Source organism: Dermacentor andersoni, chromosome 1, assembly GCF_023375885.2.
Source record: "Dermacentor andersoni chromosome 1, qqDerAnde1_hic_scaffold, whole genome shotgun sequence".
Classification (NCBI taxonomy): domain Eukaryota; kingdom Metazoa; phylum Arthropoda; class Arachnida; order Ixodida; family Ixodidae; genus Dermacentor; species Dermacentor andersoni.
Genome location: NC_092814.1, coordinates 257570878 through 257589147, shown reverse-complemented (window position 1 = coordinate 257589147; position 18270 = coordinate 257570878). Strand labels below are relative to the sequence as shown.

The following is an 18270-nucleotide window of genomic DNA, read 5'->3' as shown; positions in this document are numbered from 1 at the left end:
CTGTCTAGGAAACACATAATAAGCACACATCCCCCCCCCCCCTTTCCTTTTTCCTTCCCTTGTCTCTGACTTTCATTATGTTAGTAAACTTGCGAGAAGCTTGCTGTTAGACTAGATTGTACGTGCTGTTAAGAATGAAAATGAGACAAAGACCTACAGAACGCTGATTTGCGCTCGGCAAAATATATCAAGGACGAGGATGCTGGGCCTGGGAAGCTAAGAAATTTCCACAACAAACAGGTGGGAGGGCAGGTGGGGGAATGGCCTCAAAGTCCACGCAGAAACGCAAAGGAATGTTAGGGACCACCGTGCCGTTCAACAACACGGTGAATATTGAATAGTGCAACAATTATTAACAGAAAATAATTTTAAGGGGAGTGGGGTGGTGAATACAAGGAGGGGGGACACGCATAAAAGGCGTCAACGACAAAGTTGGCAAAATGCGGATAATTATGGACATAGGGAGAGCGTCTCGTCACTGTCTGATCGCTCAACAACAGACTGCCATAGCTAGTTGCCTAGCTGAGGCTCACCTACCCCATCGTAACACGTGCTGCTTGCTGCAGAGAGCCCGCCCTAACTAAATGTCTCGGCAATTTTCAGAATAGACTGGTGTCGGGAGACGCAACACTTTCGAATACCTTGGAGCTACTGGCCCTTATTTTACTGTTTACTATGGATGCTGTAATTTTCGCAATGGCTTCTAAACGGGAAGCAGCCCTGCTTTGGACTGTCTGCCTCATTAATTCCCGAATGTGATCAATAACAACATGTGTCGCGTGATGACTATAATACTAAGATCACAAGTTACTTCCAAGCATCTCTTCAAACAAGTCGGACAGCAGGTCACCGGAAGTGAGTGAAACTTGCATCATAAGGTACTATTGAAGTTCCAGCGTAAACCTTCCTTACTGTATTTTTAAACCTAAAGTAATAGCGTGCCCACAACGCTGAAAGTGCGAATAAGTGGTAGGCAACTTGCAAAATAGTGCCCGCCGTCTCGCTAGAGGTGTGTACCACTCACTAGAAGATCTGGCTGGAAAACAGTGGTTATCTCCACTGTTACCTGGGCTGCAACAAGTCAGGTCTGCAAGCAAGAAGACGCACGATAGTGCACCGTCTTGTTTTTGTTTGGTCTTGTTTTTGGTGCTCATTTTTCTAAGTCATGTACCAGCTAGGTCATTGACACACATTATATAAATGCATTAATTTGTTAACAAAATTTGTTATCTATGCTATCATCCTTTGTTAACAAAATTGTTAACAAAGGATGATAGCATAATTTGATGTGAAGTGGCTTCACGTCTTAGCAATGAAAAACTTTTGTCAGAAGTTCAGCAAAGTGTTATTTCGGCAGCGCAAGAACGTGCATCCTTGTTAAAGCATTTTTGTCCAGGGAGTGCTAGGAGTTGGTATTTGTGTGGTGTACAACTTCCAGATATATATGCGCGCGCATGTGCACACACACACATACACACACACGCACAGACAGGGTTGAAACTCAATTTAACTCACTCAATTTAAGTGACGACCATACTCAAATTATTTTATTAAATCAGGAAGTTTGTGAAATTGAGAAAGGAAATTTTTCGGTCCCTTGAAATCTAAAATTGTAACGTAGCGACATGCACAAGCTACTGCGGCATCGTATTTGCTGCTAATCCAGCCATCTGTTGCATAAACCATGAAATAACGAAAGCAACCACCACCACCCCTACCGAGGAGGTGTTGAGTCCGCTGTTCCGTGCATGGGCGCGGTGTGCAGCCTCGTCAAGATAAAGCTAGGGTCGTGACTAGGGAGAGAGAGAGAGAGAGAGAGAGAGAGAGAGAGAGAGAGGAGGTGAAGGAGGGTAAGGAGGGTAAGGAGTGGTAGTTGTCGGTGAAGAACCCCCTTCCCTCTCCAACAAACTTCTGGCTATGCCACTGACTGGCAGTATGTACATGACGGTGCTTAGATCAGTTGAAAAAGAGAAGCGGACTGCAAACAATATAGTGGTGCAAGACATGCAGCTCCCTTAGTGCTAGAAAATTCTTGAAGTTTTGCACTAATAAAGAGCCCACAAACATGGAACAGCTTCAGAAATAAACATTCTATGAAGCATTTGTTTCACAGGATTAACTTTCCATTGCACCATCAAAGTGTTTCTTGTGTAAACAACTTGAACTTGAGGACTGGCTTGTTTTGAGGACTGGCTTGTGAAAGTGAAGGGTTAAAATTTCAAATTAAATGTGTAAGACTCAATGTTTCTTTGGTGTCAGTGTGTGAACAAGCTTGATTTTCAAAAAGGGAGATTGGATGCTCTTCATTAATATATGAAGAGCAGATGCATATGCTCACTTTGCAATTCTTTGCTGTAACATAATCTATGGCAGAAAACTTTTGAAAAGTCTGCAAAATGTTCATCTCTATTCTTGACAGAACTCGTGCTACTTGAGTTTATTGTAATTATGCCTACTACCATTTCCACGCATTTTGTTCAATGAGGACAGCTGTTTCTCTCCTGCATCAAAGCTGTTTGCAGTACCTTTGCATCTTCATGCCATTGTTTTCTGATTTTTGTCCTTATTACTAATTAGTAATTTTGTGATGTGTATCTGCAGGCTGTCTGACTTTTCTGGGAAGGAAGCAAACAAGTGGTGCGTCTGCTGCTGGCCTAGACTTTTGACAGCAATGGATAGCACACCAGATGGAAAGCTGCTGTTTGTCTTGCCTGAAGGCACAGCAGCAGTGGATGCAACCCCTGCAATGCAGGCAGCTTTCAAGGCTGCTGGCATAGATTCTATGGAACCGAGTTGGATCACAACTTGCTCATGTCTTACAAAGAAGCAACGAGACCCAACAGAAGTGTATGTTTGTGATCCATTTGAAGGCCCTGCATTTGAGCATCTGCGGCAAATTCAAGCTCGAGTTGTGGGCCCACTCTGCGTGTCTATGGCTATTCAGGTGCAGGAACCTCTGCCCCGTCGGCCAGAGCCTGTATTCAGCCTTTCCTTTCGAGGTCTGGTTATCACATGCTCTGTGCTGGCCAGTCAAGAGAGGGCACGCATCAAAGACCAAGTGGAGCTAATGGGTGGCTCTATTGTGGCTCCACTGACATCTAGTGTCACGCATGTTGTGGCTGGTAAGCTATCCATCATTTGGGTGCGTGCTGCCTGTAAGGCTTAGATGTCCTGCTGGGTCTTAATTGTGCTTTAAGATCTAAGTTCAAATGACGAAAGAGGCATAAATTATGGGAGTTCATAGTTGATACACCACCTTGAAAAATTGGGTTCGATAGATGTCTTTATAGCAAAACATTCAAAGCTAGCAGGAATGGGACTTCTGTGCCAACTGTGCCAATTTGATACAAACACCAATTCCTGCTCCAAACTGCGCCAAACACAGGAAATTGACCGAAATTGCACCACACTGTGCCAGAACGGCTTCAGCATGTCGTTCGGCAGTGGCCGCGAACAGCGAATGGATTAGTTTTACGAAAAAGAGTGCGGTCGTTCACATTTTACGCACCGCACGATGGCACCTCCCGCAGTTTCTCGTAATTTTCGCGCTTATGATACTGGACTTTTCAGTGCTTCTGGCAAGTGGCCGGCGTGCGCGTGGCCACTCTCGGCTTTCGTTGCTGCTGTCGGAACAGCCAGGGCGACTGTATTTAGCGGCGCGGCACTCCCTGGCTGGCATGAATAGAATAGGCATGAATTTAGCATGAATAGAAATTCGTACCGTCATGAACGCCTTTTATAATTACAGTCAATGAACGATTTTTCGGACATGCCCGATGATTCCAGACGCCTTCTCGTAACTGCCACGTACCCCATAGAGTTAATGTATAAGAACGTCTGGAATTTCGGACGCAAAACTTTTGCCATCTGATTTTCCCGACTTTTTCGCTGTGACTGCAAGTCGGAAACAGCGTTAATCGAGGCCACTGCCATTTTGTTTATATTGTTACGTGGCAAGACTCAGACGAAAAGCTATATACAAGTATATTTACAAGGAAATACGCCGCACTTGGCCAAGAGGCAACGAGCCTCCAATCATTGTCGTCGTCTTCACACTGCTGGCCTCTTCGTCATCACAAATACTGTTCCGTAGCAATATCACAGCCTCGAACCGGTGCTCTCGCACGCCGATTCGCTGGCAGCCACCACCGCAGGAATGCTAGGCCAGACGTTTTCTGCCAAGCTTCTCGCTGTTTGGTGCCATTATTTTCATTGAAGGAATTTGCTGCTGTCAGCAATGGCACCGAATCCACCTTTGTAATCTTGACCGATGGCTTCGAAGCACAGAAAGCATGCCACGTTGCATAATGCCGAATCTTGAAAGTCAGTTTTGCCGCAATACAGAAGTGTTATGCGGTCAAGCATACACTATATATATTGCGGTGTGTTAGGGGCAGCTGTCATGGGATATATGTATTCCTTAATTATACATGCAGGCACCCGGAATCTCCTGTTGAAGTACGATCTACGATACGACTAATAAGTGTATTGGCAGGCAATCAGAGCTATTTTGGGCGCGCCTGTGACGGTTTGAGCTTTTTGTGCAGTAAAGTGCATGCATGCATTTTTTTTTTTTTCGTATGTTTTCACAGCCCCTAGGGAGTCCGAAAAATTAGACGTTGACTGGTAGCTAGTTTCTAAGCATGGAGTAGTGCCATGTGTACGTTTCAAAGTCTGAATTAAGCCACTGTTACAAATGTTCTCAGCTTCACCTAAACTGGAAATGAAATAACACATTGGAGTAGTCTCAGAACGGTTATCGTTTGAATTTATGCTGATAGTGCCTTCATGTGTTTATTTCCTGCATAGAGTGAAACTATCTCATAAACCCATACCTAGAAAAAGAATAATAAAGTATGTGGCCATATGATAGTTAAACAAGTAGGGCTAACTAGAACATATTCTTTCCTATCTGTTTTTGCCAATATGTAATGTCGGCATGATTTTGGCTTCAAGCTTAATGTGAACCCTATGCCACCTTTGTCAACTTGATAACTAGCAGTGCGAGATCATGCTAGCGAGTTATTACATAAGAGGTGTTCTACTTTGTGATTTCTTATTCATTTCATTTGTTCATGATGGTACAGCTGCTTGCATACAAAGGTGTAGCAGTAATTACATTATGGAAATGAAGTGCCGGCCAAAGCTTTGATTTCGTGGAATCTGAAAGAATGCTGCATTAGGGAGGCGCGCGCTGCAGTGGGTTCAGTGAGCGGGAGTCTCTGTCCCCAAGGCCGGTGTACCGTAAAACTATTCCTGTCTGTTTTTGTGCCCATATGGGTGAGGCCTGGACCATCTTGACCTATCACGGAGGGCTAATCGTTGATTTGGAATAAAAACAGATTGGAATAGTTCTACATTATACTAGCCCAGAGTTGACTGCGGCTCTCTGGGTCTGCGGCGACATATGGTGACCCAGAAGTTGTTACTGTGTCGATCCTACTGTGTAATTTTTAAAAAATTTCCGCTAGCATCATGAGTGCTGGCGCAAGAATATATAGTTTCATCGTAGTGCCACCAATGTTTTCGGCTTTACAAGAAAGCATGTGCTGTGCCGCTGCTCGACCCACTCTTCCACATTCCAGTACGCTGTATCTACAAAGCGCTCTTCTACCGCCCCGCATTCTGATTGGCTTGCGGCAAGGTGAAACTATTTCTATTGTTTAGAAATGGCTTTCAGTAAACCACAGCAGTTCATAACTCTGGCTTATCCATACAGTCTGTTGGTGAAGCGCACTCCCACGTACTTCATCCACCCTCACGAGACATTACAGAAAAATGTATTTATAAAAAATGTCCTGAGTCACTTTTGGAAATTTTGGACTTGCTATTGCAGAATGCATGTTTTTGTGATTGCTACCACTAATTAAAAATCTACAGGCACCATTACGAAAATTTGCATGCACTAGACAATTTCAGTATCAGGCTAATCTGCTTCAAAATTCAGCTTAAGTCGTTGCTTAAGGCAGTTGCAGTACAGTGCTCGTGTTGGTTTATTCTGTGTTCCATCGTGGTGTTGAAGTGTGCTGCCATATTCCATTATTCTACCAAAATTCAGATTGGCCTGCTCCAATATACAATTTTGTCTGCTCCAAACTGCTCCAAAATGCAACTTTACTTGCTCCAGAAATTGCTCCAAAATGACTTTCGGCAGTCGCGCCCCTGAGCTAGCAAACTCTGCATCTGCACTACGCAGCAAACATTTTTTTTTTTTAGTATCAGGCATACGATGTGAATGTTGAATCAATGGTTTTCTGGCGCATGTGTGCACATGACTGGCCTCTGCTTTTATGTCGTGTACTGTATCTCCTAGCCTTCCATTGTCTAGTGCGAACATCAAAAAGGCGTTCTCTATGTTCTGTGTCGTGGAGACTTGCGGATGCAAACACTGGAAAGTATGCTTGTATATATTACAATGAGTTGGAGTTGGCGACAATAGTTCTGGTACCAGTTGCTCAAGAAAGCTTTTTTAGTATTGACAGTGTGTTCTTGTTTCAGAGATTAGCTGCCTCAATTTTGGAAGAATTAAATCGAACCCGAAAAACTGCGATTTTGGGGCATGTAATCGCGTGTTAAAGGGATACTAAAGAGAAAAATGATTTGAGCTGTCCTGTAAATTACCTTTCTAGAACACAAAACACACTTACCACGAGAAGATGCTTGGTGGTAAGCCAGAAAAGAAGCAAGGAGAAAAGACGAGTGGCAGTGCTGCTTTGAATTTCCCGCACCAGGTAGCCATGATGTGGGTTTTGACGGCAACTCTGTAGGCCTAGTTAAACTTTTAGTGGTGAAAGTGATGTGCATTCTATTAGAAGATAGCTAAAGACTGAACTTAGGAAGTTTCAAAAACTTTGACTGAACCACAACGACCAAAATGTGAAAGAATACTTTGCCATCCGTGATGTCACACTGATGCACCAGCCCTGGTGGTTTGGCGATAGATTCAAAATGAAACTTTGACCATCGTTTTTTCGTCTGATAATCAACCCATGGCCGCGAAATTAACGAAACTAAAGTGCTTCAAGAATACTTACTCAGTCTAAACGGATTCTGTGTTACCCAGTAGTGTCCCTTTAAATAGAAATGCACCAAAAAACTAAAAATTTCTTTGAAGGAAATAAACTCTGAAAAACGCCCTCCGAATTTGCCCAAAAGTTAACTCCAAGAATAAATACAGAACCTTAGTTATAAGCCTGCAAGTCCAAATCAAGTGAAAGCGATTTCCAGAATCTGAATAAGTTCATGGTTTCATTAGTATGAGTGTATCCATAATTTCACAAATCTGAGTTAGTATGAGTGAAGCCCTAAGCAAATATATAGTATTTTGTGAGCGAGTCTGAGCAAATTCTGTTTACAGTGGTGGTCCAACTGCGCCATTTGCGCCATTTTGCTACAATTCGACTTTCCTGCTCCTGGCTGCGCCCACTCAAGGTCATTTGCGCCAACTGCGCAAAAGTGCGGCATTTTCGTGTTTTTACGGCAATGCAGTGTTTTCAGTAGGGTTATGCAGCTATACGTACCCTACCACAAGAATCGATTTGTGAACATTCAAATACAGTCAACGATTAACTTTTCGCACACAACCTAAAATTCGGACGCATTCGTGGCACTGCCACCTACCCAGAGTAAATGTATATGAACGTCTAAATTTCGGACGCAGAAAACCTTAGCCGTCTGATATTCTGGACTTTTTGACATGACCGCAAGTCTGAAACGGCATTAAAGGGACCCTGAAACGATTTTGACGATTTTCCACAAACGTACTGAGTCGTTAGAGTAGGTCCTTCTGATCATTAATTGACACATCTAAGTGCTCCGCGTAAAGCGTGTAATTTATTATAAGGTTTTAAAAATGCACATCGCTGCCGATCGGAGCACGCTGCTCGGCGGAATTTTAAGCCGCCCCTACCCATATGACGAAAATCACCCATATGACGTCAGTGGGGCGAGCTATCCGATTGGCTGACCAGGGCGCGCGATCAATAATTTTTCCAACTTTATGGTAAACAAATGATCTTCGTAACAGTTGGAATGTTAGTTCATTTGTTTTTATAAACAGAAAGTAACATAAAGAGAATGCAAAAGAATGATTTTTCAATACAATAAGCACTTCCGGCACACAGCAAGTGTCGTCTGCTTGTGTTACAACGTACTCCATTTTGACGAGAGCTCCGCGGTCAGAGTCGGTCTCAGTCTTTTCGCGAGCACTATGATTCGACTTTGTTGCTTTGTGGACTGCAAACGTAGCGACTGGCAAAATGTCAAGCTGCGACATCGTGTCCCTCTGCAAGGCAGCATACGAGCGAGCTGGCTGCTGCGCATCGGACTGCCGCTATCCGATCGGCGCCAGGGTTTGCGCGTTTTTGGCCGTCACTTTACACCGGAAGATTACTAACGCAATAGCGTTTCGCGAGTCCGGTATTAGGGCAAATGCAAGCGCAAGGGGACAGGGTATGGCCGCTTGACTGTGCCGTAACGGGATGAGCCATGGGATGAGCACAATCGCAAATGCGAATGGTCTGCACGGTGCAGCCACCTGGTGGCACAGAGCTCAACCATACACAGTAGGAGTAACGAAGTGTATTCTTCTTTGGCTGCTGGTGTGTATTTTTCGCAGGAGTGTAATCATCAACACTTCGTTTTTATAAATGTTTAAAATGTTTTACACTTGGTTAGAGCAATATTAGCGCTTTGTTTGGCTGGTTAAGCGCTGCGCTAACAAGTGGCTGGACCGTGCAGACCGATCAGGCCGCACGTACGTCTACGCTAAAGTTCCTTCATCAACTTGAGTTTATGCCTCCAGTCATTTGCCGAAATGACCAGCTTGCCTGTGGTTACCGGAATACCAGACACGTTCGGCGCCACGACAGAATGCTCGCAACGCACGCTGCTTCGATAGCTCTCGCTTGGGTTCGACTAGGGTCCCTAGTATTTCTAGGGACCCTAGTTCGACGGCCAAGCGGGCGGGGGCGGGCTCCAAAACAACCGGAAGTGGACGATGTGACGTCGCATCGTGACGTGAAACCAGTGAAGGTGGAGCTTAGCCCCGATCGCTCGGCGAACGAGTTGAGGAGGAAAAGCATGACTAGGGAGGAGGGTAACTTCTAATCGCTTGTAGCTCCATTAATACGTAACGCTTCACTTAAATTGTGCTGTGAATGTTCTACTTAAGCTGTACCCTACGCATCTACAAAATTTGTCCGAACCGTTTCAGGGGCCCTTTAATCGAAGCCTCGAACCGGCATTCTCGCATGCAGATCCGCTTGCAGCCGTAGCCACAAGCGCGGCAACGCTAGGCCTAGCTACTTCGACGTTAGTTACCAAGCTTGATGTGCGGCGCCGTATTTTTCATTGAAGCGATTCGCCGTTGTTAGTAATGGCACTGGCTCTGCCTTTGTAATCCTCCAGAAGTACATGTTGCTGGGCTAGTCGGTTCATATTGCTGAGTAGACCATAAATATGATCGCTTGGCGCAAACAAGGAAGGACGGAAAGGAAGGTGGCGCTCCCTCTGTTCCCTTCCGTCCTTCCTTGTTTTCTTCAAGTGATTATATTTATGGTCTCGTCAATTTGTAATCCTCGCCAATGGCATCGAAGCTCGGAAAGTACTGCGCGGTGCATAATGCCAGTTCTCGAAAGTCAGCTTCGCCTCAATACAGAATTGTTACGCGGCGAAGCACACCAAAGTGGTAAGGGGCACCGATACGAGCACCGATACACCTAATAAGTGTACTGGCAGGTCTTTAGAGTTATTTAGAGCTTTAGGTGCATATTTCTGTTCTCGTCAGCCTACAAAATTTCATTGTTTGCAAAATTAAGTTCCTTGCCTACCCAAATAAAGATGTTTGCAACATAGCGTGCATGGTATACTGCCCGTGGGAACCTTAATTGGTTGCTGTTGGCTTTGTGCCTTGCTTCACTGTTGAACAGCGCTTACTGATTGCACAGTAATAACAAGCTTCGCCAAATTCCTACAGATTACTGCTGTGCTACTCTAAGTGTTCCAAAAAGACAATTTTTTTTTCTGCTCCGAAACTGCCCCAACATGCTGGTGTGGCTGCTTCTAAACTGCTCCAAAACGTCATTTTTTTTTCTGCTCCAAAACTTGCTCCAAATCCTAAACTGGCTGGACCACCACTGTGTTTATTTTGCCGACCTATGCATCACCCATCCTTGCTGATGCTTGTGCAGGAGACGTTGGATCAAAAAAATATCATGTAGCTGCCAATCGGAAGATTCCAGTGATGCAGCCAAGCTGGGTGCGGCTCTTTTGGGAGCAGGAGCAGCACAAGTTAGCTCATGCTGCCAGCCCTGCATATTCCCACCTGCGGTTGCCAGCCTTCAAGGGCCTTGTGATAACAGTTTCACAGGCAAGTGACTTCCCTCAAGCAATTGATAGTGTACATTTGGGTTACTTGCTCTGTGCCTTTTAGCTATATCAGTGCAGGAGTTTCTTGAAAAGTTGATTAGGAATGCAGCTGTCTTTCCTACTACTCCGATGATAGGCTTTCCATCACGTTAGAGTTACGGACGTGTCGAGGACACATACCGGGTGTGCGAGGTATTTGAGAACACAATGTTGGACACAATATGCATATTTCACACAACACAATATACATATTTTCACCATACTTTGGGAAATACTTGCGGTTTATTTCCACAATTGCTCAATGAATCCGCCATCCGCAGCAATAACCGATTCAATTCGGCTTCGGAAACGGCTGCACGCATGGATCAGATGGTCCTTAGAGATGTTGGCCATTGAGTCAGCAGTGGCGGCCTTCACTGAGTATTTTCTATTATTTGGCTGTTTGCTGGCCTCTCTCTCGACGATGCCCAGACATAGTAGACAAGCGGATTTAAATCTGGAGAACTAGGAGGCCACAAATTTGGAGTAGTGACGCGGTCGTAGAAGTTGTCAGCCAGCCACTCCTGGGTGATGCAGGCAGTGTGGACGGGAGCCGAATCTTGCTGAAAGTCATACGGTCTTCCTTTCGAAACAGTCTATGTCCAGTGCTTTACAACGGTGGCAAGCACCTCCATGTACGCGGCAGCATTAACGTGTAGTCCTGCAAAAAAAAATGCGGCGGCATGATGTCACCCTCATTGTTGACAACAGCTAACACCATCACAGACAACGTAAATATTGTGCGCATCACTGTAGGCACCTCATCAGCGCTTGTGCAAAGCCACCTGTCGTTACGGTGTTTAACATTTTGGTCTTGGTCAAAGTTCTTTTCATCTGAAGAAATCCAGAGCGTTCCAGGCTCCTCAGGTGTCTTCAGCTTGCTTAGCAAGCACTTGGACCAGAGCAGTCAATTCTCCCGAGTTATATCGGATATGAATTGCCCCCTCCTCATGACATAGGAATGGTATCTCAAGTCCTCGTGCACAGCGAGCCTGACAGTCGACTCTGCGACTTGGAACTCCTTTGTAATAGCCCGCATTGGCTTCCCTGGGTCGTCACTCACAATGACTTGCAGCCGTCGGAGAAAATCGGGGGTTCTGACGACGTCTGGCCGCTGACTGTGTTTTGTACTTTTCGCCACAGTTGCCACGTCACCACCAGAATGCATCAGTTCTGTCCGCACTTTGTAAACGAAAGACTTCGCTGTGGTGTGCGGCCAGGGCGACTAGGATTGCATGGCGTTTCATTTACTGCATCAGCCTCTATGCCTCCTTCTTTTAACAAACTGCGCACTATGAATGATAAGGGGTCAACCAACAAGAAGCCGCACGCCTAGATAGATATGATGAGCCTGCTGGTGTCTATTAGCGACGAGAAGTTGAAGTGGCGCACTCTCACAAGTGACGTCACGGCCAGAATGGCGCTCACTCCAGATCGCTCGGCTGCCGCGCACGCTTGTTCCCTTCGTGCATACTTGGGGTATTGGTGGATCGAGCGGTACTTATTGAAGGATATGTCTGCTTCTTTCTGCTGTCATGCTTGAACCGCAGTTTCATATTCAAAACCGCAGAAGTTCCGAAAATTTGCAGTTTGCATATCGCAAGCTACCGTAAAAACCGGAATATAGGTCGAACTTTTTTTCAAAATACCAGTGCAAAAAGTCGACCCTCGTCTTATACAGTAGAACCCCGCTGTTACGTTCCTCACTGCTGCGTTTTCCCGGCTGCTACGTCGTTTTCATCCGGTCCCGGCACAGCTTCCATAGGATCCAATGTATAAGAAACCCCGCTGTTACGTTGTAGCTGTGAAAACGTTCCCGCATGATGCGTCGCAAGCCGAGCCCGCCTGGGCTAAAGTAGGCAACGCGCTCCAACCGCCATTTTGGCTTTTGATGAATTTTGACCGGGCTTGGCCGGGCTTGGCTATGGAACTGGCTGCAAGAAGCCGCACGCCAGTTCGAGAGGCCGCCACTAGATGGCCATTTGCGAAAAATGCTCTCACTATCATCACTGTGATTACGGTCATCGGATGGTTTGTTGGACTTCTCCATTGTAGGCAGGAAAGTGCCACATACGTCGCATTTCATCAATTTCTTGACATCCACGGCCATTTTGTGAACGTTCCTGATGTGTTGCAGCATGTTCTTCCTCTGTATGAATAGTTTGCTGCAAAATTCGCAGCGACGATCGTCATCGCCGATGGCAGCTCGATCACAGACGTGCGCCATTCCGAAGCGGAGTAGGCGGCGTTTGGAAGCACGTGGTTTGTTTCTGTGTCATTGCACGCACTAGGGTTGTTGTATAATCCGGCAGCAATACAGGGAAGAAACCTCCCCAATCACGTGACACACTAGGTATTCAGTGGCCCCATAGGGACAGTTGGAAACCAACTTAGGGAACCAACATCCGGGAACGCAGGGTCACGTGGATGCTGCCTTCTATTGTTCACTGGCCTCAGCCGGCCTGCGGGGAGACGCATGTTGTTGGACGGGTCGACTCAAGGAGGAAGGAAACTCGGGAGAGGCCCCCACATCACGCTTTGTGAAGCTATAGCTAAAGGGAAGCCGGATGTTGGCGTTGCTCATGCCGTTGCTCCGCCTATTGGGCCAGCTCTCCTCTCTTGTTTACATTTCTCGCGAAACCACGCCGCGCTGCGCGCAGCCAGGCTGCTCGGACGCGCGCTCTGCGCAGCAATACTAAACAATCGTTATCACGTTAGCATGATTACGCCCAAGAGGGCAAAATTTCCCGCGGATATTCCTTCGTCCGTTGCCATTGCCATGGTGCGGTGACGACGAGGAGCACGAGCCGCATGATGCCGGGGAGTTACCAAATCCTAGCTTTGGAAAAGCCGTCGCGGCTCTGGACCTCCGCAGGTACGTCGCACCTCACAGCGACGCTGACAGCAATGCGGCCTTCCAGGCTATTGAGAAACGTGTGCTGATTTCTAGCGAGCGAAAGAAACGGCAAGCCACAATTCTAGACCTCTTAAAGTTCTAAGCGCACTCTGTGGAAATAAATTGTCTATAGTTGAAGCTGCACTTTTTTCATTCATTTTCGGAGCTTTCCTCACTGTTGCGTTTTCCCGGCTGTTACGTTTCTTTTCCTCGGTCCGCTGAAAAACGTATGAACGGGGTTCCACTGTATACCGGACATTGGCAGAAAAGCTACGGAAGTCTTGCAACAATGGGCGGACGAAGTAAACAGCCACCATCAGCAGCAGCGCGGCGTGACGACATTGTGGCACCACTATTTTGCGATTCCATTGTCACAAACTTATATTGGCTAAAGGCTGCTTTTTCACATCTTGTTTCAATATGAGCAGAAGCCGACGGCAATTTGGCGGAACAGCATGAATTTGAAGTATCCGAAAAGAGCATTCGGTACTGGTGGAGGCAGAAGCAGCGTATTACAACTTGCAGTAACCAAAAGAAAACGTCATTTCGTGGGCGTTCCGCAGCGGACCGCAGATCTGGAAGATAAGGTTGCGGACTTCGTCCAGGAGCTGCGTGTGAGATCCCTGCCTGTGACTGCCGAATGCATCCGTGTGAAAGCAGTAGAGATCGTGCGCGCCTCTGGACTGGGCAGCGAGAAGCACTTGTCATCCGACTCTAGTTTGCACGACTCTGATCAAAGGCGTTGCTGTGATTTGAAGTAGCGTTTGTGCACTGAGTGCCCTTCTGTGTACTGTACACCCGGCCAATTTTTAACAGTATTGCGCGACCGTAGACCCGCGTATTTGTCAGCACCTTATCATCACGCCACGGAGCGGCAAAATAGCGAAAGTAAGCGCATGTGTGCACATGCGCGTATCTCGTTTGTTTCGCCACTCAGCGCCATTAATAAGGTGCTGACAAGCACGCGGGTCGATGATCGCGCGATACTGTTAAAAGCTTGGCCAGGTGCACTTGCGAGCAGCATTTAAATAAATACTGTCACCATTGTGCAACCGGCTGAGTCGCATTTGTTTCAAGGTAAGGGTGTCTTTCGGTACTTTTGCCATTCAAAAAGATTTTTTTCATTTTAGAATTCGTTAGTTGGGGGATCGACTTATATTCCGGTCTGACCTATAGTCCGGTTTTTACGGTGTGTAGCGTTGAAGGGGTCTAGTGGTTTTTGCAATGCATTTATGCGCCATGTCTGTCCATAAATTTTGTGTTAAAAGAATTTTTGCAAATTCAACAGGCGAAGTTGTGTATGATGCTCTGCTAAACACTTAACATTTCCTTAGTACTTAGTTTGAGAGACATAGTGTATTATGTGAAAAAAAAACTTGGTATTTAGTGTCAACATTATAAATGCATGTTAGTAAAACTTTCATCGTGATTCTTATTACTCTGGTGAGTTGTTCTAGTCAAATACGGCTGCTTTAGTAATGCATAAAAGGAAGAGTTACGTGCGTATTATGTCATGTGTAGTCGGTATATACTTCACGAATACCATAACAGCAATCACATGAAAGAGAAGTTTCGTGGTTAAGATTGAGAACTAATGAATTGGAAGCAATGAAATATTGCATAGTGACCCTCAGCAGCCTTTATCAACAATATGGCACATCCCTCACGCAACGGAAGCAACCAACTGTCGTTACGGTGAGACATGTATCGTTGCAAAACCCATTACTGAAGTTCACTACAACTTCGAATTGAAAACATGAAGCAGTTCCTTACAGTGCCAATTGCAGTGCATAAAGTATATTCAAGGCACTACAGCGCAGCTTAGGCTGCCTTGAAAAGGGTCATTCAAACACCTTCTGCCTCACCATGTCGCCATCTTACGTTGTTTAATTGTACAAACTGAGAACTATTTGCTTCATTAGTACATTAAAGAGAACCTTGCATACCCTCCTCATAAGGAAGACAGCACAAGAATAATAAGACAGCACAAGAATCACATGAATTCACTTAATTTTTTACTTCCACCGGGGAATGATATCTCCATATATCCCATACTACTAATACATGAGGCTTCGGCGTCTTTCTGGCTGCAGCCACAGTCCAAAAGGCGTATTTCACTCAAATATTTTGGCCAAGCAGCCTGTGTCAGTTCGCCTAACAGATTCGTCATGTCTGTTCCTCAAACAACACATGCCAGTAAACTGCTCAAGTGTAGCACAGATAGGTGTAAACGTGTAGCACAGGAAAGGGAATAAGTATTCGTACATTTATTTCCATATGCTACCAACAGCTGTAGGCCTCTATTAGCTATACTTCAAATTACCGCCACTTAAATTTAACCAGTGATGAACGGCGTAATTTTGAGAAGCAGTTAAAGAAGCAAGTAGTGCTGGTGGAATCCAAGCTGCAGTGTTAAGTCCTTGTGTCACTGCTAAGAGTTTCTCTGAAGAAATGCAAAAATTCGATATTATACCTTGAACTGCTCATCATGAGCAAACATGTTTTAGCTTGTTAAATGTTGTAAAAGTCATACTATATATAGCCAGCGGTTCTGAGATGCTTGTTTCACCATGGTAGGTATGGTATCCTAAGTGGATTCTGATGTGCTGTGTTATTGCATTTAAGCTTTCATTATTCACATGAGGTACCACTGTGAGGTGTAGATCAGCACATGAAAAACCCACAATGGGCTTGTCAGAGCTTCTTTCACTGGCACTGTAACGTTACCTTTGAGAAATATAGTGCCATCAAGAAAATAACCTCTTTGAATAAATTTTCGCTAATGAAGGAGGCGTAAAAATATATTTAGATGGCCATCATAGGCATACAGGCATAGGGAATGAGAGCGAACAAACTGAAACACTGCAGAAGGCACCTGCACACCGCCTGAACTGTTGCAGATGACAGGCGTGAGCCCGTGCCCTGACGTCACGCGAGCGATGTTCGCAGTGCCCCTGTAGTTCGTTCTCAGGGCTAATGGTGATAAGGAATAGTGTTTTCAAATTGCGCATCCGGTAGATTTTGATAGTGAGAGAAAACCAGGAGAAGCTGGGTGTAAACATGGTAGACACATTGGTTTTAACACCCTATGGATCTCACTAGAAAGTGATTTATTTATTTATTTATTTATTTATTTATTTGGTTTGGCTTAACCCCACAAAGCCCAAACACCATTCCATATCAAAGAAAACAGTGAAATAAGTGAGTAAACATGGAAATAATTGAATCAAACTGAAAACTCCCTCCAGCATGTACGAAAAGCTAGTGTGGGCTCTATGTTGGGTTTTCAAAGCTTCATCATCATCATCATCAGCCTGATTACGCCCACTGCAGGGCAAAGGCCTCTCCCATACTCCTCCAACTACCCCGGTCATGTACTAATTGTGGCCATGTTGACCCTCCAAACTTCCTAATCTCATCTGCCCACCTAACTTTCTGTCGCCCCCTGCTACGCTTCCCTTCCCTCGGAATCCAGTCGGTAACCCTTAATGACCATCGGTTATCTTCCCTCCTCATTACATGTCCTGCCCATGCCCATTTCTTTTTCTTGATTTCAACTAAGATGTCATTAACGCGCGTTTGTTCCCTCACCCAATCTGCTCTTTTCTTATCCCTTAACGTTACACCTATCATTCTTCTTTCCATAGCTCGTTGCGTCGTCCTCAATTTAAGTAGAACCCTTTTCGTAAGCCTCCAGGTTTCTGCCCCGTACGTGAGTACTGGTAAGACACAGCTGTTATACACTTTTCTCTTGAGGGATAATGGCAACCTGCTGTTCATGATCTGCGAATGCCTGCCAAACGCACCCCAGCCCATTCTTATTCTTCTGATTATTTCACTCTCATGATCTGGATCAGCAGTCACTAACTGTCCTAAGTAGATGTATTCTCTTACCACTTCCAGTGCCTCGCTACCTATCGTAAACTGCTGTTCCCTTCCAAGACTGTTAAACATTACTTTAGTTTTCTGCAGATTCATTTTTAGTCCCACCCTTCTGCTCTGCCTCTCCAGATCAGTGAGCATGCATTGCAGTTGGTCCCCTGAGTTACTAAGCAAAGCAATATCATCAGCGAAGCGCAAGTTACTAAGGTATTCTCCATTTACTCTTATCCCCAATTCTTCCCAATCCAGGTCTCTGAATACCTCCTGTAAACACGCTGTGAATAGCATTGGAGAGATCGTATCTCCCTGCCTGACGCCTTTCTTTATTGGGATTTTGTTGCTTTCTTTATGGAGGAGTACAGTGGCTGTGGAACCGCTATAGATATCTTTCAGTATTTTTACATACGGCTCGTCTACACCCTGATTCCGCAATGCCTCCATGACTGCTGAGGTTTCGACTGAATCAAACGCTTTCTCGTAATCAATGAAAGCTATATATAATGGTTGGTTATATTCCGCACATTTCTCTATCACCTGATTGATAGTGTGAATATGATCTATTGTTGAGAAGCCTTTACGGAATCCTGCCTGGTCCTTTGGTTGACGGAAGTCTAAGGTGTTCCGGATTCTATTTGCAATTACCTTAGTAAATACTTTGTAGGCAACAGACAGTAAGCTGATCGGTCTATAATTTTTCAAGTCTTTGGCGTCGCCTTTCTTATGGATTAGGATTATGTTAGCGTTCTTCCAAGATTCCGGTACGCTCGAGGTCTTGAGGCATTGTGTATACAGGGTGGCCAGTTTTTCTAGGACAATCTGCCCACCATCCTTCAGCAAATCTGCTGTTACCTGATCCTCCCCAGCTGCCTTCCCCCTTTGCATAGCTCCCAAGGCTTTCTTTACTTCTTCCGGCGTTACTTCTGGGATATCGAATTCCTCTAGATTATTCTCTCTTCCATTATCATCGTGGGTGCCACTCGTACTGTATAAATCTCTATAGAACTCCTCAGCCACTTGAACTATCTCATCCATATTAGTAATGATATTGCCGGCTTTGTCTCTTAACGCATACATCTGATTCTTGC

At 45.3% G+C, this 18270-nt stretch overlaps 1 protein-coding gene across 2 annotated transcripts in view; it reads left to right on the top strand.

Annotated features, from left to right (window-relative positions):
• The window catches only part of mus101 (mutagen-sensitive 101), an 81058-nt gene that overhangs the window by 46337 nt on the left and 16451 nt on the right, over positions 1 to 18270 (top strand). Inside the window, exons 2-3 of one of the 2 annotated variants that reach the window (XM_050195544.3) lie at positions 2602 to 3122; positions 10191 to 10369. In XM_050195544.3, the coding sequence (XP_050051501.1) occupies positions 2672 to 3122; positions 10191 to 10369 (630 nt within the window). In that variant the 5' untranslated portion in view covers positions 2602 to 2671. Of the gene's footprint in view, positions 1 to 2601; positions 3123 to 6646; positions 6732 to 10190; positions 10370 to 18270 lie in introns of those variants that run through there. The other variant, XM_055063656.1, reaches the window with a different exon arrangement.